The sequence below is a fragment of the Podarcis melisellensis genome (genome assembly GCF_964234715.1).
Source record: "Podarcis melisellensis genome assembly, chromosome: 11".
In the NCBI taxonomy this organism is placed as follows: Eukaryota; Metazoa; Chordata; class Lepidosauria; order Squamata; family Lacertidae; genus Podarcis; species Podarcis melisellensis.
In genome coordinates, this window is record NC_138543.1 from 46,897,760 (window position 1) to 46,921,124 (window position 23,365).

The 23,365-nt window shown below is 42.9% G+C and overlaps 2 protein-coding genes across 5 annotated transcripts; one reads left to right on the forward strand and one right to left on the reverse strand.

Annotated features, from left to right (window-relative positions):
* The first annotated feature begins 1,009 nt into the window (after positions 1 to 1,009).
* RAD1 (RAD1 checkpoint DNA exonuclease) lies at positions 1,010 to 5,692 on the forward strand. 2 transcript variants are annotated; one of them, XM_081930001.1, is made up of 6 exons: positions 1,010 to 1,141; positions 1,840 to 2,108; positions 2,544 to 2,652; positions 3,315 to 3,573; positions 3,988 to 4,086; positions 5,272 to 5,692. In XM_081930001.1, exons 2-6 carry the CDS (start codon positions 1,911 to 1,913, stop codon positions 5,453 to 5,455), a joined length of 849 nt encoding a protein of 282 aa, XP_081786127.1. In that variant the 5' UTR covers positions 1,010 to 1,141; positions 1,840 to 1,910; the 3' UTR covers positions 5,456 to 5,692. The 2 variants fall into 2 exon arrangements, with proteins under 2 accessions (XP_081786127.1, XP_081786128.1); XM_081930002.1 differs by having other exon boundaries at positions 1,100 to 1,119.
* A 662-nt stretch (positions 5,693 to 6,354) lies between these two features.
* On the reverse strand, positions 6,355 to 22,068 carry TTC23L (tetratricopeptide repeat domain 23 like). Of its 3 annotated transcripts, none has more exons than XM_081929895.1 (12): positions 21,895 to 22,068; positions 21,356 to 21,432; positions 20,552 to 20,683; positions 18,356 to 18,506; positions 16,473 to 16,632; positions 14,938 to 15,069; positions 14,035 to 14,212; positions 11,409 to 11,517; positions 9,697 to 9,824; positions 8,006 to 8,155; positions 7,054 to 7,136; positions 6,355 to 6,488 (listed from the first exon to the last, which is right to left on the reverse strand). In XM_081929895.1, exons 3-12 carry the CDS (start codon positions 20,660 to 20,662, stop codon positions 6,407 to 6,409), a joined length of 1,284 nt encoding a protein of 427 aa, XP_081786021.1. In that variant the 5' UTR covers positions 20,663 to 20,683; positions 21,356 to 21,432; positions 21,895 to 22,068; the 3' UTR covers positions 6,355 to 6,406. The 3 variants fall into 3 exon arrangements, with proteins under 3 accessions (XP_081786021.1, XP_081786023.1, XP_081786022.1); XM_081929897.1 differs by having other exon boundaries at positions 18,356 to 18,479; positions 21,895 to 22,065; XM_081929896.1 differs by lacking the exon at positions 21,356 to 21,432.
* Between the last annotated feature and the right edge of the window lie 1,297 nt (positions 22,069 to 23,365).

Sequence of the window (23,365 nt, forward strand, 5' to 3'; positions counted from 1 at the left end):
ACACTTCCGGGTTGAGAGTTATTTTTTATTTATTTCGTTTCGTGGAATTTATACACCGCTTGATTGTTAAAAAAGACACACCTCAAAGTGGCTTATATATAAAAAAGATAGAGCAGTAAAAACCGAGGGGAAATTCTCAGCCCTACTATAAAAACGCACAGAAGTTAAAATAACTAAAAGAGGTTAAAATAATCTGTTTTCTAAGCATCTGGGCCGGACTTGTCAGAACAGGAATAATAGAATCAAACAACTGTAGAACTGGAACGGATCCCAAGTCATCCAAGTCCAACCTCCTGCAATGCAGGATTAAACTCGCAGCTTTGCCGTTATCAGCACCAAGCTCTAACCAGCAAGTAGAGTGGTACCTCGGGTTACATACGCTTCAGGTTACAGACTCCGCTAACCCAGAAATAAAGCTTCAGGTTCAGAACTTTGCTTCAGGATGAGAAGAGAAATCGTGCGGCGGCTGCGGGAGGCCCCATCAGCCAAAATGGTGCTTCAGGTTAAGAACAGTTTCAGGTTAAGAACAGAACGAATTAAGTTCTTAACCCGAGGTACCACTGTACAGTGAAGGCGGCTGCTTGATACCAATAGGCACGAAACAAGACAAACTCCTTTTTTTGCTGTTACGCTTTGTTTACAAAAATTAAATGAGTCAGGACGTGTCATATCCCTATAATGAAGCGTGCTACTCTGCAGTTTCCAATCTCTATACTGCAACGGTGCAAAGGATGGAAGGTTCTCCCTATAGAGATATCAGTGTGCAGACGGATCCCCCGACTTGTGCCCATGGCTGATGCCGAGTTCCTTTTTTTTTTTTAAGTGGGCGTTCACACATAGCGTCGCATCCAACCAACACTTCACTTGCCAGCGATTGGTCGAGTTGAGAACGGAAGCTGTGGCCACGACGTGTCGTAAAGCAGTCGGACCTTACGTAGCTATAGCCGATTGGTCGGTCTCTTGAGGCGGGACAAGGCGGTTTACGCCTCGTTAGGTATGTTTAGCGGCGCGGTTGTTGCCGTTGCTGGACGTGCAAGTGCAGTCTGCACCGGTTGGGTTTCTGCCTGTCGCGTGGAGAAATTGCACCGGTTGGGTTTCTGCCTGCTGTGTTGCTCTTAAGTGCGTGTGACGTTGCGGGGAGGTGAGGAAGGGGATCTTTGTGCTTGCTGGGTGGGAGGATGGGGAAGACCCTGAGGATATCTAAAGGGCAATAATGCTTTTGTAGCAGCTGAATATCTGTTTTTTTAAAATAATATTTTTATTAGGAATTTCAACACCATAATTTTAACAAAAATACATCATCCACATTGTTCCCCCCATTTTTCCCACCCCTCCCCTCGTAAATATATGCCCACCCTCCCATTCCCTCCCCCGACTTCTCTCAGCTCCTATCTCTGGTTTCTCAACCTATGTTTTTATCTGCATGTTATGAAATTGTAAAGATCCTCAGTTTATCTAGCTATATATTACCAATAAAGATTTTGTGAATGTTTATTCAAAAAGTAGCAACTGAATATCTTATCACAGGCAGACAGACAACTTTAGTAAGATAGAGAGAGAATAATGTCAGGCAGAGTAGCATGATAAGATGTGGTTTAGTTCCTCCACTTGTACTGAAGCCAGAGACATAATAGGTCTGGATTTAAATATGTTACTTTTAGCTAAAATTGGATCTTATCAAGCACAAATGTCAAACTGAGGGATTATTCAGTTGTGTTCTCTGGTGCAGCACAGAGAACCTACTCAAGTATATTAATGCAGTTGCTATTTAATGATATTTAAGTTGCATTCATTAGAAGTATTTTCAATTTACTCAAAATGTTATTTGGCATTCTGCAGGTCTCCTTTGGGATTTGTTCTTGTTTCTGCCCTTGGAGGAGGAGGCATTGGGTGGGTGACAGATCCCAGCCATGCCCCTTTCAACCCAAGGGGAAACCCAAGGTGAAGAGCAGAATGTGCTGGTTGCAAGTCTTGACAATGTCAGAAACCTCTCCACCATCCTGAAAGCTGTTCATTTTAAAGATCACGCCACCTGCTTCGCAACTGAAAATGGACTCAAGGTCACAGTGGAAAATGCCAAGTCTCTGCAAGCCAATGCTTTTATTCAGGTTAGATTGCAACAGTTTCTTTCTTTTTATTGTACATAGGCTTTAATTTTGCTGGAAGAAGTAAATAAACATGTTAGATAACTTATGACACTTCAAAAAGAGAAAGAAGTACAGTATTATGAAAGACTAAAAGAATCTTGCTGTTATTTCTCAGAGACATTTCTCTCTGTGTGCGAGAATATTTGAAAGCATGCCATTGTCCCAATGTGGCAATGTATGTCTTCTACAAGTTAGCATCGCCTGCTTGCTTCTTACTACTCTTATAATATAAAGCTCTCCTTAATTTTTGCCTTGCCACACTGAATTGATTTAAAAGGGCACATCATGTTGCCAGTTTGTCAAGGCTTAGTTCAATTCAGTGATAGGGGTTGCATTTTGTAACAGTGCAACAGTTTCATCTTTTTGTCTTCAGTTTTCTGTCTTTCTAATTTACAGGCAGGGGTTTTCCAGGAATTTACGGTACAAGAAGAATCTGTGATGTTCAGAATCAATCTAGCTGTCCTTCTAGACTGCTTGACCATATTTGGGACAAGTTCTTTGTCAGGTATTGCCTGTGTGTGTGTGTTTTAATAATAATAATAATAATAATAATAATAATAATAATAATAAATTTTATTTATATCCCGCCCTCCCCAGCCGAAGCCGGGCTCAGGGCGGCTAACAACACCAAAATAGTGCAACATTATAAAAACATTATAAAAATTAATTAAAATCAAGATTGATGGCAACCATAAAGTTTTGTAAAGGTTGCCAAAGGAGGGAGTCAGGCTGCGCCCTAACCAAAGGCCTGGCGGAACAGCTCTGTCTTGCAAGCCCTACGGAAAGATGTCAAGTCCTGCAGGGCCCTTGTCTCTTGTGACAGAGCATTCCACCAGGTTGGAGCCGCAGCCGAAAAAGCCCTGGCTCTAGTTGAGGCCAGCCTAACCTCTCTGTGGCCTGGGACCTTCAAGGTGTTTTTGTTTGAAGACCGTAAGTTCCTCTGTGGGGCATACCAGGAGAGGCGGTCCCGTAGGTACGAGGGTCCTAGGCCGTATAGGGCTTTGAAGGTTAAAACCAGCACCTTAAACCTGATCCTGTACTCCACCGGGAGCCAGTGCAGCTGGTATAGCACCGGATGAATGTGATCTCGCAATGGGTTATGTAGACAAGATGGACAGGTAATAAATTGAATAACTGTAATAAAGACCCTTTCTTTCCTCATCGCAGGCACTCAGACAGCCCTCCGGATGTGCTATCGGGGTTATGGTTACCCTTTGACGCTTTTCCTGGAGGACGGTGGTGTGGTGACTGTATGCAAAATCAACACTCAGGAACCAGAAGAGATCCTCGATTTTGATTTCTGCAGCACAAATGTTGTGAATAAGATCATCCTGCAGTCAGAGGGGCTCCGAGAGGCATTTTCCGAACTAGATATGTCCAGCGAAGTATTGCAGATTACCGTATCTCTAGAAAAGTCTAATTTGAGGTACTAGGAATAACTATCCTAATTTGATAGTCAATGACTACATGTATTGTGACTGTGATTTCGAATGCACTTAAAGTTTCTGGCATAAATATATCCCTCTTTAGGGCAGAGCCATAGCTCAGTGGTTAAGCACATATGCATTCACATTGCCTGGCATCTGAAAAGGATCTCAGAGTAGCAGGGGGGAGGAAGATTTCTTCCTGGGAATTTGAAAAGCAACAGTCCATTAGAATGGACAGTACTGACGAAATTGATTGACAGTTTCATGGTACAAGACACGTGTCTTATGTGAGATCTAGGGATGGTCTTGAGATTTGAATTTGACTTTAATTTGGGAAACCTTTGTTCTTGCCTGACATCTATCACAAACTTAACTGTGAGTTTGAAATGCATTTTTCTCGTTTTCTCTTTCAGACTTTCCACTTTTGGGAATGCTGGAAGCACACATCTAGACTACCCTAAAGATTCAGACTTAATTGAAGCCTTTCACTGTAACCAAAGCCAGACAAACAGGTGAGCTGGAGTAGCCCGTACAATAACCATTTGGTGTGAATGGTCCTGTTCTTACCACTCAAGTTCAAATACCAATCACATGATGGTTGGTTAGTTGCATTAACTAAGCTGCATGTACTCTGCCAGAAAGGTTATACAGTGGTGCCTCAGTTTACGAACTTAATCCATTCCAGAAGTCTGTTCTTAAACCGAGGTGTGCTTTCCCTAATGAGGCCTCCCGCCGTTGGTGCCTTTCCATTCAGATTCCGTTCTTAAACTGAGGTAAAGTTCGCAAACTGCGACACTATTTCCGGTTTTGCAGAGTTCGTAAACCGAATCATTCATAAACAGGACTGTTCTTAAACCAAGATACCACTGTACTGTTGCTTGAAGACAGATCACTCATGGGAAAACATCTCAAGTCAATATAGATAATTGACAGTGCCCTCTGACCATGCTGATTGTACTCAGTCATTAGGGATTTAACCCCAACTCAGGGAACTAGGTCAGCAAATCTGTTGATGGTGTAGTGTGAGGGGCAAATACACTTTTATTGATTATAATAGAATTTATCTTAGATATACAAATAAACTAAAAAATTATATACTAATACACATGCACACAGAAGAAGGAATTGCATAAACATTGCATTTGAGTGAAATTATTTCCAAATTGCTCATTATTTTCAACAAATAAATTCTCTAGTTCCTTTGCCTTGTTCACTATTATAATAATAGTCACCTGTAACCACATGGGCCAATTCTCATAACCTTATTCTCACATAATCCAGGAAGTGAGTGAATTCTACCCTGCTCCCCAATTATAACAAGTAACTGCACAATGCTGCTTTTAGCAGGCATATTCCCGGTTCTATATCCACCAATAAAAATGCATCTTTAACAGATCTGGATAGGATTATCAATAGATCTACACAGACCATGTTTCCTCTGGGACAGTTTGTCTTATCATCATTATTTTGATAAAGATGGTTTTTTTTATGTGCTCTTAAATATTTTAGAGATCTTACTCAAAAGGTGTTGCCTTTGTTGATTTAACGTTAAATTCTCAAACTTCAAGCATTTTTAAACATTGCTGTTTCTGTAAGTTCATCTTTGTCAATAAGTTTGTATCTGATAATTGGCAGCAACCTATTCGCAAATATTTTGTATCATTACTTCATCTTGTCTTCCTTCTACTTCTTTACAGATATAAGATTGCATTACTCAAGCCATCAACCAAAGCACTAGTTTTATCCTGCAAGGTGTCTATTCGAACAGATAACAGAGGCTTTCTCTCACTGCAATACATGATCAGGAACGAAGATGGACAGATCTGCTTCGTAGAGTTTTACTGTTGCCCTGATGAGGACATAACTGAAGCAGAGATTTAGCTGTGAAGTACAAACTGTTATTTTGTTCTCCCTTTATTAAAAGCCATATTGGATGCTCAGCTGTAAAACAATGAATGAAAGCTTGGACAACCAGTTGTTAGATTTACTTACCTCTGTTTTAGAGGCAAAATCTATTGCGATGGACTATTTGGCCTCTTGGCATGTTTGGAAAGAGTCATTGTATATGGTGAAGCTTTTTTGGCAAGAAATATAGAATGACCATTTTGATGTCTTTCATTGGAAACAGTACTTATCACAGAGGGATGCAGCTTTTCCTAATTGTTACCCTAAGTATATTTTATGTGCCCTGTGGAAGTTGGGCAGGGGATCAGAAGCTGGCAATTTCTGGGAGGTGCACAGCTGCTTCCCCCAACCTCTGGCCTTTCAGATGTTGCTGGATTACAGCTCCCATTATCCCTGACCATTGACCATGCTGGCTGGGGCTTACATTGGCTGTGACCTAGAAACAAGGATGCACACTTGACAATATTTCTGTCAATAGGCAATATTTCTGGATCTAGTACATGACTATACATTTGGGCCTTGATTTCCCTCCTATTCACATGTTACACATTAATTCATTGGGTGCCTAGTCACAACCTTACTTGATGTCGGGGAAACAGTGACCCCAGAAATCTGCAAAACTGTCCTTCATATATCCCCCCTGTACTCCTTCACTGTTGTGGGCAGGAAGAAGGAACATCAAAAAATGCAGATATAGGATTATGCTTGGAGGAACTGGATCATTTTCTTGTGCTAGGACTCTCTGAATGCCCATTCCATCTAAGAGCAGCATCAGGGCAAAGCATCTTTCCATGTACAATTAATATTCACAATTGGTCTACAGGCTATGACGTAGTTAGCTAATAACCTGATTGTTGCAGCCTTGCTTTTCTCACGGTGCATTGGGGATATATTTCCTTGTTTCCAGTGACTAGTCTTGCCGTTTGTCTAGAGATCAGGGATTGAGCAGCATAGCAGTGCGTCTCTCTTCAGTTTCATGTTGTTGGTCCCTTCATGTACAGCAGGAACCCTGCAGAAAAGCAGGAGAAGTTTTTCCTTTTCCCAACAGTTTTTCATACCTAATGTAAAAATCATTCTTAGTTGGTTGAAAAAACCTTTCATTTGGCAAGACACAATTGAGGGGAAAAAACCTTTCATTTGGCAAGACACAATTGCTGTCTTGCAAATTCTGAGCTGTCCAGGCTAAGCTGAAGAAAATAAAAATATTTCTTCATAGGACAATTGTGCTACTAAACACGTGCTGTTAAGCTCTCATTTATTTACTTTATATTTATTGTTATGGTTGCAAGTTGTTTTTAATTGTTTTTAATAATAGGATTTAAATATGTTTATAATATAAAGGCTGCTCTTGGAGCATATTTAAACAGAGACTTGGACAAATCCACCCTCTGTGCCAAGTGTGGTTCTGTTCTCTGATGAGTGGCCAGCCATCTTCTCAACTTTGAAGAGGCAAAGGTGAGCAGAGATCTCCTGGCAGTCACACTCTGAAACCCAGATTTGAAGCCTAGACATTCTGTTGTTTGTGATTTTTCCTGCAACCTCCATAGTGCATCCCAACTCCTGATGAAACTTACATCTTCAGCATGTCCAGGAGCTCTCGTATCTTTTTCGATTTCCTGTGACGGGAGCCATAGATAGCAACCTGGATCTGCTCACACTACATGGATGTAAAGCGGAAGAGGCCATTATTTCCTTTTCGTTATTCTGTTCATCCCAGTATGTTCAGCGGACAGCATTGTTTCCTAGAGCAGGTTAAAGTAAAACAATCTGGAAAATGCACCTGCTCTGACCTAAGTGTGGTTAAGAGGCTATCTTACTAACACAGTTGGTCTTCCTGTATCTTCCTCTTTAGGACAAGTGGTGGTGCCTCATGGGCTGAGTTGAAGATTAGAACCTAGGTGCAGGCTTGGGCCCTGGAATTTTACAACATGAATGGGGAACTTACGGTGCTCCAGCTGTTGCTGAACTGTAACTCCCACCATCTTTGACCATTGGCTGTTCTGGCTGGGTCTGATGGGAGCTGGAGCCCAACTATATCTGGAGGGCCACAGGTTCCCCATACCTGCTTTACAACAGATTCCCCCCAACAAAAAATATATTCATAGCTCTTTAGCAGCTGTTCAGTAACTGGGCAATATATCAGTTCCATTGGATTCCATTGCCCAGGCTGGAATCTGTGATGATCAGGGTAGTGATGGAATCTCTCAGAAATCAGTTGGTTCCTATGTAAGGGTTTATGGACAGCACTTCCCCAATGTGGGGTTTACAAATGTCATTGGACTCCAAAAATCTAAGCCAGAACTGGCCAATGGTCATGGGTGATAGGAGTTGTAGTAATCCAACAACAGCTAGAAAGCACCCAGTTGTGGGAGGCTTACTTAGGAGATCATTTTAATTGTTTGGGCCCTATCCCTTGAAAATATAGTATCTACCTTCTATAGGGAATTTTCACCCTTTTTTATAGAAAAAGAGCTGCCTTCATTTAAACCTGCAGCGTGATTGCACAAAAACATGGCAAATGATTACCTTACTGAGCAGTTGAAAGGCCTCCCTTATCTTCATCTCTGCTAGGCAGATGCAGCCCATAATATACAATCTTTCAATTGCTTGTTCATTAAAATCACTGCAGGGATCAGGCTGAGATATAAATGACTCTTTGAGTAAGTCGTAGGCTTGCTGAATAAGAAAAAGAATCCATTTCAATGTCTTAATTGCTATATAACAAGAATATATCAATTATCTCTGGGGGGTACCATGTTGTGTTAGGGGTGTGTACACATACACACACACAGTGTTAAGAAGAAACGGTTTCCATTCCCTTAATGAAATAACACCCATTTCTGAACCAACTTAATGATCTGGAAATTCAGCACTGTTGATTTACTGCTGGATCTCAGCAATAAAAATTCTGCAAGGCTGCAGTCCTTTACCCAGTTACTACCATTGAACTCAATGTGACTGAGTAAACAAGTATAGGATTGCACTGTTGGTTCTATTTTCTTATGAGGCAAGCTTTGGTTTTATTATAAGATGGACTGATCTATAAAGACACGAGGACCTTATACTGTCATAGTGCTGAATGACTTAAAATCAGATTTATACATGAGACCAAGCTGTCATGGCAATAGGAAACAACTCGGTAACTTTGGCTAGTATTTGCCGCCTTACATTCTCCTCTGGGTTGTTTCTGTCTATCGCTCTCTCACGTGTGCTCTCTCTCTCTCTCTCACACACACACACACACACCAACACCCGAAAAGAGAGAGATGTCTGTGGAATGTATCTTGCCACCCCGTAGACATCCAAAATAAATTTATCAGCCAAAAAGGCAGCAGCACAAAATTTCAATTCACTTCAGGCATCAAAAAATCCCATGCTGTCCCTGCTTGGTACCAGGAAAATAGCAGGCAGGGATGAGGACAGGGTGGCTGTGGACAGGGCTCTATTGGAAAGGCTAGTTTAAACATTAAGAAGGGAGAGCAGGAGGGGCCTTGGGTTTGCAGATACCAAGATGCGTAAGCAAGTCCCCTGTTCACAGTCTTCTCCATTTTGGTGAAAAGTAGTGGGGGTTTTTCTAATGGATTTATAGCAGTTATTTCTAAATATGCACCTATAAATTACCATCTTTTTGTAAAGCGCTTTGAGGCTTTTTACAACCAAGTGGTGTATAAATTTTATGAAATAAACTTGCTATTTTTATGTAAATCAATGTCCTCTTTTATTGTTGGTGTGTTTCCTCTTTTCTAGCAATGCGTAAGTGGCCACCCTAGAGAGACAGGTGGAGCTAGCTGCTACAGCAGCTGGAGTGGCGCACATGCTGTGCACCCAGGGGTGGGGCTAGCCACCTGCAGGGGCGGGGCAAGCATCCCAGGGGGCGGGGCAGCGGTGTCAACCCCCCCCCCCCAGGGATGACACACGGGGCGGACTGCACCCCTGCACCCCCTTCCTCCGCCTGTCCCTAGAGAGAGAAATGGTGTCACTCCGGAGATCGCTGGACTTCAACTCCCATTAGCCCCCGCTAGAACAGCTGATAGTACCAGGGATGATGGGAGTTTCAGGCTGAACAATATCTGGAGGGACCCAGGTTTCCCATCCCTGGTCTAGGCAATCAACACTCCCCTGCAAGCTGGTAATGGTATCAGCTGAACACACCCACCCTTTTGTGCTCTTTTTCAGCTGAAAGGCTTATACCTGTGTCCCACTGGAACTGCTGTTACCTTTCTTTTCCCTACTCGCCCAAGCCATTTACTGAAGTCTTCCAGGGCACTGATTGTCCGAGAATGGTTCGTCCCCAGTGCTGACTTGTAGGCCTCAAAACTCTCACGGAAGTACATTTCAGCAGCCTCTAGAAAAACGAGCAGTATAATGTTTTAATGTGTGACATTTTAATGTATTTTTAATCTTTGTTGGAAGCCACCCAGAGTGGCTGGGGAAACCCAGCCAGATGGGTGGGGTTACAAATAATAAATTATGATGATGATGATGTTATGGACAAAAGTCCAGTGCCGGGGTGATGAGTCAATAATCACACCGGGGAGGTGAAAGAGAGAATTTATTCAGACTACAGTAAGAAGGTACAGGAGAATCAAGTTCCAGATCCTGCACGTCTTTTCACAGCGTGCTCCAACATTTTATACAGTTTAATTACATGGGTTAATACACACAATGATTCTATTGGCAATCAGCATTTAGTGTAAGCAATCTACTACTTTTTTTGGTCTCCTCATCTTGCAAAGCCGGCAGTTACAGCTTCTTGGTAAACAGGTTAAGGGATGACGGGACTTCTTGTCAGTTTTAGCTTAGTTTTCTGGTCAGTACGTTTTGGGGAAACTGGGAGAGATGCAAAGGGCAAGATCTAAATTTGTACAAGATGGGGTGTCAGGATGTTAGCAGCTTTTTGCCAGTCCCCCCCCCCCATTCATGGTAGTGTTATTTTGAGGTAGAAAAGTTACAGAGAAGGCTAATGTTATGTCTGTCTTAATTCAAGCTAATGTCTATTAGAGACAAAATGGAGTCTCTCTGGTTCTTAGTACATGTTCCCATCAAGTGAAATGCACCTTTTTAATGAATAAGTGTATGATTTGTTCCATCTCGGTTCATTCATCCTAATGGACTAACCATTTAAGAACCAGCTCAGCTGTTTCAAGCTATTAAAAGAACTTGTGGGTTATACGTTGGGTTATTTCTTATCTCCTAAGCAGCAAGCAAACTAAATCCTTTCAGCATGAGCCGTAAAACAGCTTATAAGCATAAGAGGAGTTCCAACTCTCAGTGGTAGAGAATATGCTTTGTGGGTTGAAGGAGCTGGATTAAATTCTTGTCAACCCTAGTTAAATTAATCCAAATAGGAGATTTGGGAAAGAAGGGGGCAGGAAGGTCTAACGTCCAGGGTCCCACTCAGTAGAGTGAAGAAGAGGGTCCCTAAAGGCAGAAGAGCTGGTTTAGGATACGGGTGAAGTAAGTGAAGAAAAATGCATTCTCAGCTGAGGCTGAAAAATCATTGTCCAGAGTCCAAACCATCCGTGCTCTAGCTAGAAAAGGCAGCTGTGGACTGGGTGATGAACTGGTCTCTAGTACAAGACAGCTCTTGATGGCAGTGGGGTTGGAAAAGGAACATCATAGATAAGAACATAAGATCAACCCTGCTGGATACGATGCAAGGTCCTACTGATACAGCATCCTGCTTTCAACTGTGACAACCTCTGGGCAGCCCACAAACAAGAGCCTGAAAGCAATAACCACCTGTCATTACTTGTTACAAATCCTGTTTTATGAATTGATGGAAGGCACATTCTGAAGCAGAATTCTTGGCATCTCACTGAGCTACAGTCCCAGGATTCCTTGGCAACGTGGAAGTTGAAATGGCATAAAGTGATACACAACATGCATTGCAAAGGAAAGAACTTACATATCTATCCCAGTGCCTTACCTGCATGTTTTTCTTCTCCAGTTGCAGCATAAGCCTTCCCCAGTGACCATGCTGTTGAGGCAACTTCGGCACTGGATTTCTTGTAGAGAGCTACTGACATGGAGTGGGCCTGCCAGGAAGAGATGCACACGGTGTGTTCACATCATAGCAGCTGTGCTACCTGGAGCTCTGGACGAACAATTTCATTAGCGCCCTGAAATACCTGGCAGCCAAATCCTCTAAGAGCCTATAGTCCTACTCACAATCCTAAACGGAGGGTCCTGGATCTAGCCCATGCTCTGTATCTCTCCCAATAGCATAACTAGGGATGGAGAGCACAAACTCCTCCTGTGAATGCAGCCCCACATAAGAGGCAAGCTGTTTACTGCAAACCAACAAAAAACCCTGGAAAACCACTCAGCATGCAAAGCTGCCTAATTATGACTCTAGTACTCTAGAGGCAGTGTGGTGTAGTGGTTAGAATGTTTGGCTAGGATCTGGAAGACCAGGATTCAAATCTCCGCTAAGCCATGAATAGGGCTGCTATACATTCCGATTTTCCTGGACACAGCCGGGAAACAGGCTTGAAAATAGTGTCCAGGCAGATTTTCTCTGAATCAGCAAAATATCCAGGAAATCCTGTACTTATGGTAAGTAGGGTGGTTTGTTTGTTTTGAAGGGCCATTAAAATATTGTTCTATATATGATCCCAAAAACTCTTTGAGGCATTTTCTCCTCTCTCATCCCAAAACCCCCTTCCTTTAAGGGGGGGGGGCGGTTTACACCAGCCAGAAGAACAAGGCTTTTTCTTCTTGCTTAGATGTTACAGTGAAAATAGGCCTCTCTCGGGAATGTCTGGCTTAGGCGCGTAGAGATAAGAGCAAGGTTGCATGGGTGCTATTGTAACCCCAAAGGGAGGGAGGCTGAAACAGGAGGAATGAGGGGCTGGAAATACGTGAAATAAGGAAGTTGATCCAAATATGGGAAAACGAAACCTAATTTTTATGGCATTTCTTGTAAAACACGTGTTTTCTCGGAAATCAGATGACTGTCCATTCTACAGGGTATAAAAGGCTGGCATGCCCAGAGAGGGGGGGGCAGACATCGGGCATACACTTGTCTGTACCATTTTTGTCATGACAAAATAAATGAGCCTTTTACTGCTGACGTTTTGACACTTTGCAGCATCTCTGATGCTCCTAGTATCAGATAAGGAAAAAACAAAGGAAGGGTCCTTCAGTTTTTAACAACTTTGTCCAGAATTTCACTTTGGGGAGTATGGCAACCCTAGCCATGAAGCTCACTTGGGCTAGTCACTGTCTTTCAATCTGACCTTCCGAGAAAGATTTTTGAGAGGATAACACGGAGTGAGGGAGAATCATGCCTTAGAGGAGAGGTGGGATATAAATATAAAAATAAATAAATAAAAATAAAGAGAGTATGGCCCTGGTAGCCATGTCATCAAATCCAGCGTTGTCAGCAGCTTATCCCTCTCCCCCAAAGCAAACTTTTTCTAGTGCTTGGAAATGTAAGGACCAGCACAAGCACGAAAATGAAAGCATCCCTGTAGCATTTCTGTGTACAACATTTGTTCAGGCATTCATTCAATATTTGTTCATTTAACGTTCAGACATGCAAGCACTCAGTTGCTGTTTACTGTGGGTGATAAACCAAGAATACAGTGGTACCTCGGGTTATATACGCTTCAGGTTACATACGCTTCAGGTTACAGACTCTGCTAACCCAGAAATAGTAGCTCAGGTTAAGAACTTTGCTTCAGGATGAGAACAAAAATTGTGCTCCGGCGGTGCGGCAGCAGCAGCAGGCCTCATTAGCTAAAGTGGTGCTTCAGGTTAAGAACAGTTTCAGGTTAAGAATGGATCTCCGGAATGAATTAAGTACTTAACCCGAGGTACCACTGTAAATAAAATGGAGAATTATTGCCACATTGCAATCACAGAATTACTCCGTTTGAAAGCAGACAGTGGTCCCATGATCTCAAGACAGTCTTCCCCAACCTGGTGCCTTCTAGATGATTTAGACTCCAACTCCCATCAGCCCCAGCAAGCATGGCCAATAGTCAAGGATGGTGGGAATTGCAGTCCAAAACACCTGGAGGGCACCAGGTTGCAGAGAACTGCCATAAGGTAATTGCAGGGTATCTGCAGGGTAAGAGATTGGAAGTGGTTGGATGCTGAGCCCCATTTGGGCAACCTGCATCCATAAGAAGAGCCTGCAGGATCAGGCCAGTGGGCCATTTAGTGCAGCATCCTGTTCTCACAGTGGCCAACAAGGTGCTTGTGGGAAGCCCTCAAGCAGAACTTGAGCCCAGATGCTGTCAATAACAGAGGGGATTATTATAGATATATGAATATGATGGTGCCATAGTAGTTTTTACAGCACAACCCTTTACCTGTCTTCTCAAATGAATGTACACCTTATATTTTATGTAAACCACTGAGAGGTTTTGAGGATTAAGCAGTACATAAATCTTACTAAATAAAAAAATAAAAATAAAGGTAAGCCTTTGCTTACTCCCAGCGAATTGGGTATAAGATTGAGGTTTAATACACATGTCACCTGGTAGCTCTATAATGTCAAAACCACAAACTCAGTTTACATGCTGGACTGTTATGAGGTTCCTTGCCTGTAACAAATACCCCATGGATTTTTCATGGTTTCCCTTTGCTTGCTCAGTTTGGGCTATCTTCTGATAGAGGTTTATCAGTTCTGGAGACATCTCTCCTTCGGCTGAAATTACAGCATCAATTGCCTTCTCAAAATGCCTGGCTGCCAACTCTAACTTGTTTTGCTGCAAACTTGCCCTAGAAGGCAGAACAGAGTAATTAGATCTAAAAGTCCACATTTTTTAAAAAGTGAAAATATAAAATATTTGTTTGTTTAGCGTTCTTGTATACCACTTTTCATAAAAAAGGAATTTTAAAAAGGAATATCAGTAAGAGGTACAAAAACAACAAAAACACAATTTAAAAACAACAGTATAATAGATGTAACAATATCTGACTTTATACTTGAGAGTATGAATCAAATTCTGCTCTCAGAATACAACTTTCTACTCTCGGAAAACAGTTTTCTAGTGGCAAATTCTATCACTGAAAAGCACCAGTAGGTAGCAGCAATAATACTGCTGACCACCAGACGGCAGTGTACAACTTGCACATGCATGTGTGTTACCATCTAAAAGAGGTGCCACTGCTCTCCCCAAACACTTGCTGCTAAAGGATCAGGCTGGTGCCTTCATGGTTAGACATGTGGGGGCAAAGTCTGATTTTGGCCTGGGCACAGGACCTGGATTCTTGACTGCAGGAAGCTGCATATAAGACTGCAAAGCCCTTTAGGAACATCCCCAGCTAGGGAGTGAAGAGGAGTCCCAGCACACATGCACATTCATTAGCAGTGCAATGCCAAACACATGCCCTCTGAGTTCAAGAGAACTTGCTACCCTCTAACTAAATATAGGATTGCAGCCTAGATTTAAGTCATTCAGTAAATAGCTGTACCCTTATCAGGCCATTGGTCTTTCGTTTACCTGCCCAGTGCTGCAAGAAGGTCTCTCTCAGATACTTTAAGTTCAGGAGTCTGGGTCCCTCTCCAATCCATCCTTCTCAGTTCTTCCATAATCCTTTCAGCTTTCTGCAGATTGCAGTAGGATTCTTTGCCAGTAGAAAAGTCAAGGAAAAGCAGTGAGGTTGATTTTAATCCATTAAAATCAACACAAACAAAAAGCTGCAACATTGCCTGGAACAGGAGCAGAGAACCTTTTTGGCTCAGCAGGGCAGATTCTTATCAAATCCTAAGCATGTGGGCCAAATATGACAGGTGGGTGAGACTCCCTGGAGTCTGGAGTATCATCAGTTACCTTACCTGGAGTTGGGCATTTTTCTGCTTGGGTAGTGATGAACCATGGGACAAGGCAGTTGCTGATCTCTAATGGCATCACTATTCAAGAAATCCGGAGACTAAGCTAGCTCTAAACATTGCAAGGCCATATTCATCACAAATGCCAGTTGGGTTGACTTCATGGATGCTGGCAATGAACTCTGGGTGACGTGCTTCTTGTGAGCATCCTGAGAACATTCTCTTTAGATGTCCAGAGAGCTGGCACCAGACACTGTGGTGCCTGAAGTAGAAAAACTAAGTGTTACCCATCCTAATAACTGACATGAGGCACAAGCCCCATTCAAATACATGGCAGCGGCACAGGAGCAACAATGTGCTCTTGTTCTGTTTGGTTTCAATGGTGCTTGGTCAGAAGAATGTCTGCCACATTCATTCCCTGCTTGCTGGCCACATAGCTAAAAAAGGTAAAGGGACCCCTGACCATTAGGTCCAGTCGTGGCCGACACTGGGGTTGCGGCACTCATCTCCCTTTACTGGGAGCCGGCGTACTGGGAGCTGGCGTACAACATCCGGGTCATGTGGCCAGCATGACTAAGCCGCTTCTGGCAAACCAGAGCAGCGCACAGGATCACCGTTTACCTTCCTGCCAGAGTGGTACCTATTTATCTATTTGCACTTTGACGTGCTTTCGAACTGCTAGGTTGGCAGGAACAGGGACCAAGCAACGGGAGCTCACCCGATCGCGGAGATTCTGTGGTTTAACCCACAGCGCCACCCGCGTCCCTTGGCCACATAGCTACTTAGTTCCTAAATCAACACCAGGTCTCCCAGCATACAGCCTCACTTGCCAGTTGCACTGAACCAGTCTCAGCCTCTACATATGCTGTACCCTCTCAGATGTCTGGCTCTTGACCCCACCAAGGAATGAGTGTATGAAAACCTGCACCCATGTTGGACTGTGGTGACAGCGTATGAACACAAAGCTCGGAGGGGATTTTTTTTTTTTGAGATTCCTATTTATTTACTAAACTTAATATGCCTCATTTGTATCTCTCCCTTCTTATAAGGTGCTCATAGCAGCGTTTTAGTCTCACAGCAACCTTGCAAGGTAGACCGAGAGGCTGACTTTTCTATGCACTTCTGGTGAGCTTCATAGCTGAACAGTGTTGCTTCGGTATTTTGCCTCTGAATCCCCCTGTTCTGATCGCTGCATTGCAAGGATATTTTTTCTGCATCAAATACGATGCACCCAAAGTATAGTAGATTGTCACAAGCATGCTCAGAAACTCTCCTTTTTCGTCTGAAGATGCTGGAGGGGCGCCTCCACCTGCAAATATGGTGCATTTGGCTGAATTTGCATGGTGCATAGCCTGAATGGGAAGACCTGGGGGAAATAATAAGATGACTTTAACCACATAGAATGACGTGTTCACTAATCTGCACTACATACAAACACTTCAAGCAAAAATGTTCTCATAAACCAGGGACAGAAAACCGAGATGTTGTGTAGTTCCATTCAGGTTCATGGGAGTTATAGTTTGACGATGTCTGAATGGCCACAGTTGCCCTGTCCCCACCACAAACAATTAATGGACTTGAGAAAAGAAACTGGTTGCTAAAAGCTTTTGTGCATGTAGCTGCAACTGAAAATTTATATATGGGAAGAAAGGAAAATATGCCGGTGCAAGCCCTAAATTGAGAATTATGAATAAATGCACATTTCCAACTCTCTCTCCACCAAGAAATGATCAATGATATCAACTATCAGTCATAAAAATTGAAGAAAAGAACAGCAGCTGCAAAATGAGTGCTCCATCCATGATGACTAAAACTGTGATCCCATCTCGCCTTGGAGGCAGATCATCTCATTGTCCTATGAATACACGTATCAGCTCCTTCAAAACCTCTTTTTTGGTAAACTGCTTTGAGGTTACTATTACAATCCAGCGGTGTACAAATTTTATGAAATGAATGAATGGATGGATAAAGCAAAGTGGTAGATGAGGAGGATGACAGACAGAAAGGTTGGATCCTCTAGCTGCAAATTTGCACTTTGTTGTGAAAGTGGCAAAGCGACTTGTGGCACCTTAAAGACTGCCTGATTTATATGGATGGAGAAAAGTTGTCCTCCGTTGCTCATGACCCTGAAAATTATGGGCATCCATTGAAGATGAATGTTAAAAGGTTCGTGACCGTCAAAAGAAAGAACTTCTTCACACAGAGCATAGCTGAACTATAGGAGGTGCTACTGCCAACCTGAATGGCTTCAAAAGATGATTAGGCAAATTCATTAAGGATAAGACTATCCAAAGCTACTAGTCACAATGGCTGTGTTCCATATCCACTGTCAGAAGGAGCAGAATAATGAAGAAGAAGAGTTTGGATTTGATATCCCGCTTTATCACTACCCGAAGGAGTCTCAAAGCGGCTAACATTCTCCTTTCCCTTCTTCCCCCACAACAAACACTCTGTGAAGTGAGTGAGGCTGAGAGTCTTCAGAAAAGTATGACTAGCCCAAGGCTTGGCCACTAGACTAGATATCCCATGGGCCTGATCCAGAAGACTCTTCTGCTCTTACTGTGCCACAAGAAGTCTGTTAGTCTCTTGACATGTTAAAGACTCCTTGTTGCTTTTGCAGCAGCAGATCAACACAGCTATCCTTCTGTAGTTTGTGGTGAAATAATTAAGTGACCAACAGTTGGAATCATATCCTTTGTGTTTTCCTTTTTTTTTTTTTTTGGAAAATTATTTTCATTTGATTTTACAAATCCATTCACACTCAAAATCACAAATAATAAAAATTACACAAGATACTCCCAAATCTCTAGACTTCCTACCATGGGTTCTTTAGTTAACCTTTTCAACTGCATACTATAAATCCTCCTAATTTTTCAGTCCTCCATTGTATCCAAAAAATAAGTTTGTATCCTGTTTCGGAATCAGTGTAATGTATGCCTCTTTCCAAGATTCTGGCAATTTCCCTATGTTTAGTATTCCATTCATTACATCCTTAAGTGGTTGTGCCAGAAAATCTTGTATATCCTTAGTGTTTTCCTTACCCAAACTGACATGTGTATCTTATCATTATTACATACTACCTTTTTTACCTTGAAGGGTAAGGTAACCATGAGCAAGATTAGCGAGTGCCTCTGCCAACTTCCAGTGCCCATTTCCATAGACAATTCTTGCCAGAGCAGTACATTGAACCAGTTCCCTGCAGGCTTTATGTGCCTGGAGAAAACACACACACAAGATTTGCTGTAAAAAAGGTAGACATTTTCCAATATGCCTGCTTCTTGCTTCTGCATCTCAGGGCCGTTCCCTGACATCTCCAGTTAAATAATAATAATAATCAGGTAGCTGGTGAGGTAAAATAACTGTGCCAGAGACCATAAAGCAGGGAGGATGAAACCTTTTTTAACTTGAAGTCCACTTTTTCTTCTAGGCACATGTTCCAGTGGCCAGAGGCAAAAGTGGGCAGAGCAAAGAATATTAGTATTTTACAAGTGCTACATCATGCCCACACTGCATCTATAAGTACGTGATCGTTTAGTACAGCAGCACCGACACTTTGGAACTCCCTGCCTATTGATATCAGGCTGGCACCTTCTTTTCAGCGTCTGCTGAAGATGTTCTTATTTAGACAATCCAACCCAGTCATTAAGAAAGCTTGTATGAGTTTTAACTTGCTGTAGTCTGTTCTACTGCGGTTTTAACTTTCTGTATGCTTTAAAATAAAAATTGTAAACTAAAAAAATAGTTATAATTTGATTGCTTTATCTTTTACAAAAGATATAAAGCAATCAGGTTTTCCCCCTGGTAATATATAAATTTTATGAAATAAATAACTATTACGTTTGTACTGTAATAGTTATGCACACTCACACTTCCTTCTCTACCCTCCATCCAGGCAATCCAGGAGCGTTATCAGAGTTCAAGGACATTCTCTAGCCATGCATGCAAAGGAGAGCTGGCGAGGGGCATGGCCTGAGGAGAAGGGGTATGTCTGGGAAGAGTTCTGGAGGCCACATATAGGGGCCTAAGGGCCACATTCAGTCCTCCCTGCCCTAGAAAGCCACTGCTGCTTGGAGTAGCCTAGGGCTGGGGAATGCGTGACTGCCACCCCCTCCCCCAAACGCTGTTGCATTACAACTTCCATCAGCCCCTGCCAGCATGGCCAATAGCCAGGGAGATGATGAAGTTGTGGTGGTCCAGCAGCATCTGGCGGAGAGGGAACCCCTGGAGCAGGAAACACTGGGCTAGATGGACAAATATAAGGTAAAGGTAAAGGGACCCCTGACCATTAGGTCCAGTCGTGACCGACTCTGGGGTTGCGGCGCTCATCTCGCTTTACTGACCGAGGGAGCCAGCATACAGCTTCCGGGTCATGTGGCCAGCATGACTAAACCACTTCTGGCGAACCAGAGCAGTGCATGGAAACGCCGTTTACCTTCCCGCCAGAGCGGTACCTATTTATCTACTTGCACTTTTGACATGCTTTTGAACTGCTAGGTTGGCAGGAGCAGGGACCGAGCAACGGGAGCTCACCCCGTCGCGGGGATTCGAACCGCCAACCTTCTGATCAGCAAGTCCTAGGCTCTGTGGTTTAACCCATAGCACCACCAAATATACTGACCTAGAAAAGGCAGCTTCTCTGAATTTGTGTTTCCCTTCTTTACAGATGCCAGATAACCCTTGGCAGGGTTATTACATATTTTACATGGCTGTTTATTTGTATATACTTTAAGTTTTTATATATGGATGTTTTATGATGGCCTATATTTGTAACGCCGAATAAAGGTTTGGCAAAGTAAGCTAATATATATATATATATATATATAGATACAGACAGTGCTTTTTTCTGGGGGGACGGGACGCGGGGAACGCATACCCCTAAACATTTTGTGAATCTAAGTTTGGCCTCATTGAGGGGCAGTATTTCAATATGAGTAGGAAAATGAGAGTACTCCTAAACATATTTTTTAAATAGGAAAAAAGCACTGGATCCAGATATAATGTTATAGCATCAAACACACACAGAGTAAAGTCTCTGGAGCACCTGAAGCCTGCTTTCATGTCCATATATTGCAGGTTTATCTTACCCTTCCTTCTAAGCAGCTCAGGTCAGCATACAGGATTTGCCCCTCTCTTTCTTTTATTCCCCACAATAACCCTGTGAGGTCGGTTAGACTGAGAGATTGTGGCTAGCTACAGGTCACCCAATCTGCCACCATTAATCCTATATGCACCCATTAATTTCCAGTAGTATTCAGGCATGAAAGGAAACAAAAGGATAAGATTACCTCTTTTTCGTCGGCAAACCTTTCTGCCCTTTCTTGCGCTTGCATTAACTTGGTTGCTGGTGTAGCCAGCAGCTCGGACCACCTTTCATTTTCTTCACGGTCGCTGCTCATTTCATCTGAGCACAGCTTTTCCTTTGAGTTTTAAAAGGTTATAAAGTAGGTGTCAGCAGCTGGCAGCCTTGGGATCAAACCTGGCCCTCTTGGGGGGTGGAGCACTGCCTTGGACCCATGGCTGGCACTCTAAAGGATGGCTGTGATCATGAGACTTGTCTCTTAGGGAGAGCTTATCATGCCGTAGATACCTACATTTTATAAAGGGCCCTACAGAAAACAGAACTAGCTGCTGACCTGGGTTGTGAAGCCAGCATCAGCAATAATAACAACAACAATTCCCTTCCTTGGTTACCATTAAAACACAGAATTAGGATTTAGGCAAGCAGTAAAAATTTGCTATATTTGGCAATTTATCACTTCAAGGTGATTGAGAGGTGTGTTCTAATCTGTTGTTGGCATCCGTCTGTCTCGAGAGACAATGGAGTACACTTCTGGGAGGGAAGTCAAACCTCTGGAGAATCACAGCGCCTGCTGTGGCTGCAGAGATGGTAACTCATAACTGCTGCATCCCATGTTGTTTTTGCTGCATTAGCAGCACTGAAATTACTTCCCTGGACGCCAGCTTGGGCAGTGTGTATGGAGGACTTGGGCTGCCCAGATGACAAAACCCCTCCCTAATCATAGCTGTCAACTTTCAGATTTGAAAATAAGAGATCAGCAGCCTCAAAAATAAGGGATCAGCAGCCTCACCTGTCCCGGGGACAGTCTACGGGATATCTAACAATCCGGGATAGCAGCGGGAAACGGCGCTGAAATAAGGGAATTTTCTGCACACACAAAAAAAGGGGGAAGGTTGACAGCTATGTCCCTAATATGTATTATTATTACTATTACTATTATTTTGCAGTTAGCAATGGCACGGTGGAAATTGCTGGAGCTGTTCACAGCCTCCCGTGTGAAACTGACTCCACAGTTTGCATTGCGTGCAAGGGCGATGACTTGTGAATGAGGGAGTTGTGTAGCTTTGAGGTACAGCTGCTTTTAACAAACAGGCAGGCTGTGGCATGACATTATGTACACTGTTATTTCTCTCTCTCTCCAAACCTCCAATTCTCCCTTCTCAGCTTTGCTTTCCCCCCTCACCTTCCTCCCCCTAAAATACACCCAACTAAATACATCACAGGTCTAAAGGTTTTTTGTAATACTCTCGGAGCTGACAGGTGAAACAAAATGAATCTAAAATGGTTCACGGCAGCAAAGGTATCAGCTAGCCGAGAGCCATTGCCTACCTCAGAACAAGGCAGTGGATCTGGAACTCAATGGAGAGGAACTTTCCCACCCTGCACTTGATTTTGCTTCGCAGGTTTACATTAACCACACATAGAAATATGGCATTAGGAATCAGGTTCTTTTGGGTGGAGACCTTAGTTCCTTTTCTGTAAAGGATTGTTTTGTCTGTGTGTGAAAGCAGTGTCTCTCCCCAAGCTGTCACTAGGGCGACAGTGTGTTGCCCCAGTTGTCCTGGTGACTGAAAAACAACCTTTGGCCTTTAGATGGAGCCATTTTTCTTTTTTTTTCGCCCGGATGGAAAGCTCAGTAACAACTGAGGGGTTTTAGGAGGCTTATAATTAAAACACTGCAGGCCCACTCTCCACATTTAAATCCTCAAAGGCTGAGAGTCAGATTGTGCGCCTGCTCTGGGCTGCATTCAGACAGCACCTTGTCCTGTTATCCTCACGTTTCCTTCCCTGATCGTTTCTCTGTGTTGTGGGATCTCTCACAGGACATAAAAGGCACTTCTGGAAACCTGGTTGGACTTAGTGGAAATTTAGCATGAATTTGAGTGCTGTTTCCAGAAAGCAAATGTGTTTGCAATCCTATTAGCTTGAAAAGTTTTGTGTTCGAGTGTTGCATTGTAATTTCATGGTCACAACCATTGGGGCACACAGTTCTTTTCCACAATTTAAAATTCTAAATGGCCACAGCTCTGTAATGTAACAGGCACTGCAGTGTAATAGAAAGCTTTAGAAATCAAGGCAGAACTGCCAGCGTTATTACCAGGAAAACTTAACAACAAACCCCACATCTCAATGCAGCAGCTCTAGTGAGCTTTGTGGCTGAGCTGAAGTCCAGGCCTAGATTTTACAGTCCCAACACTTTACCACATTCACACCTGAACGTTTGGATCAGTATAATACCACTTTTTAAAAAGCCATGGCTTTCCCCAAATAATCTTGGGAACTGTAATTCAGGGTGCTGAGAGTTGTGAGGAGACCCTTATTTTCCTCACAGGCCTACAATTCCCAGAGTTCCCAAGGAAGGGGAAACCACCTGGGAATGTCCTATTCTGTTTTACAGCTCAAAAGTGTGTGTGTTTGTGTATGTGTATGTATGTATACACACCCACTCCATCTAATCTCTGTGTGTATACACATCCACACTAAACAGGAAAGCTAGTGTGTAAAGTGTGTAGTTGGTGGGCAGGCTCCTTGCTTGGCATCAAGCAGACCTCTGCGCCTATGTGCAGGACCTGTACTCACAGGTGCCGCCATTTTAATTATACTGCTGTGCCCCAGATGTGCTTATGACAAGGTCTAATGGCGCCAGCAATACAGGCCTGTGAGACTGTAATTTTGCTCAGTGTTGCCACTGGGCTGCCATCTAAGTCCCTTACTATTAAATAGATTAATATTAATATCAATAAATTAAATATTAAATAATTATTAAATATTTAATACATAACACTTATGGCCTCCCAAA

What these genes read in the sequence shown, in the direction of transcription:
- TTC23L (XM_081929896.1), bottom strand. Translation starts at nt 20,662, where the DNA reads ATGAGCAGCGACCGTGAAGAAAATGAAAGGTGGTCCGAGCTGCTGGCT. An exon ending in TCGTATTTGATGCAGAAAAA is followed by an intron (nt 15,070 to 16,472) that starts ATATCCTTGCAA and finishes TGACTTTTCTAC; the next exon opens with TGGCAAAGAATCCTACTGCA. An exon ending in CCATGGGGTATTTGTTACAG is followed by an intron (nt 11,518 to 14,034) that starts GCAAGGAACCTC and finishes TCTTCCTGGCAG; the next exon opens with GCCCACTCCATGTCAGTAGC.
- RAD1 (XM_081930001.1), top strand. Translation starts at nt 1,911, where the DNA reads ATGCCCCTTTCAACCCAAGGGGAAACCCAAGGTGAAGAGCAGAATGTG. An exon ending in AAGCCAATGCTTTTATTCAG is followed by an intron (nt 2,109 to 2,543) that starts GTTAGATTGCAA and finishes TCTAATTTACAG; the next exon opens with GCAGGGGTTTTCCAGGAATT. An exon ending in AACCAAAGCCAGACAAACAG is followed by an intron (nt 4,087 to 5,271) that starts GTGAGCTGGAGT and finishes ACTTCTTTACAG; the next exon opens with ATATAAGATTGCATTACTCA.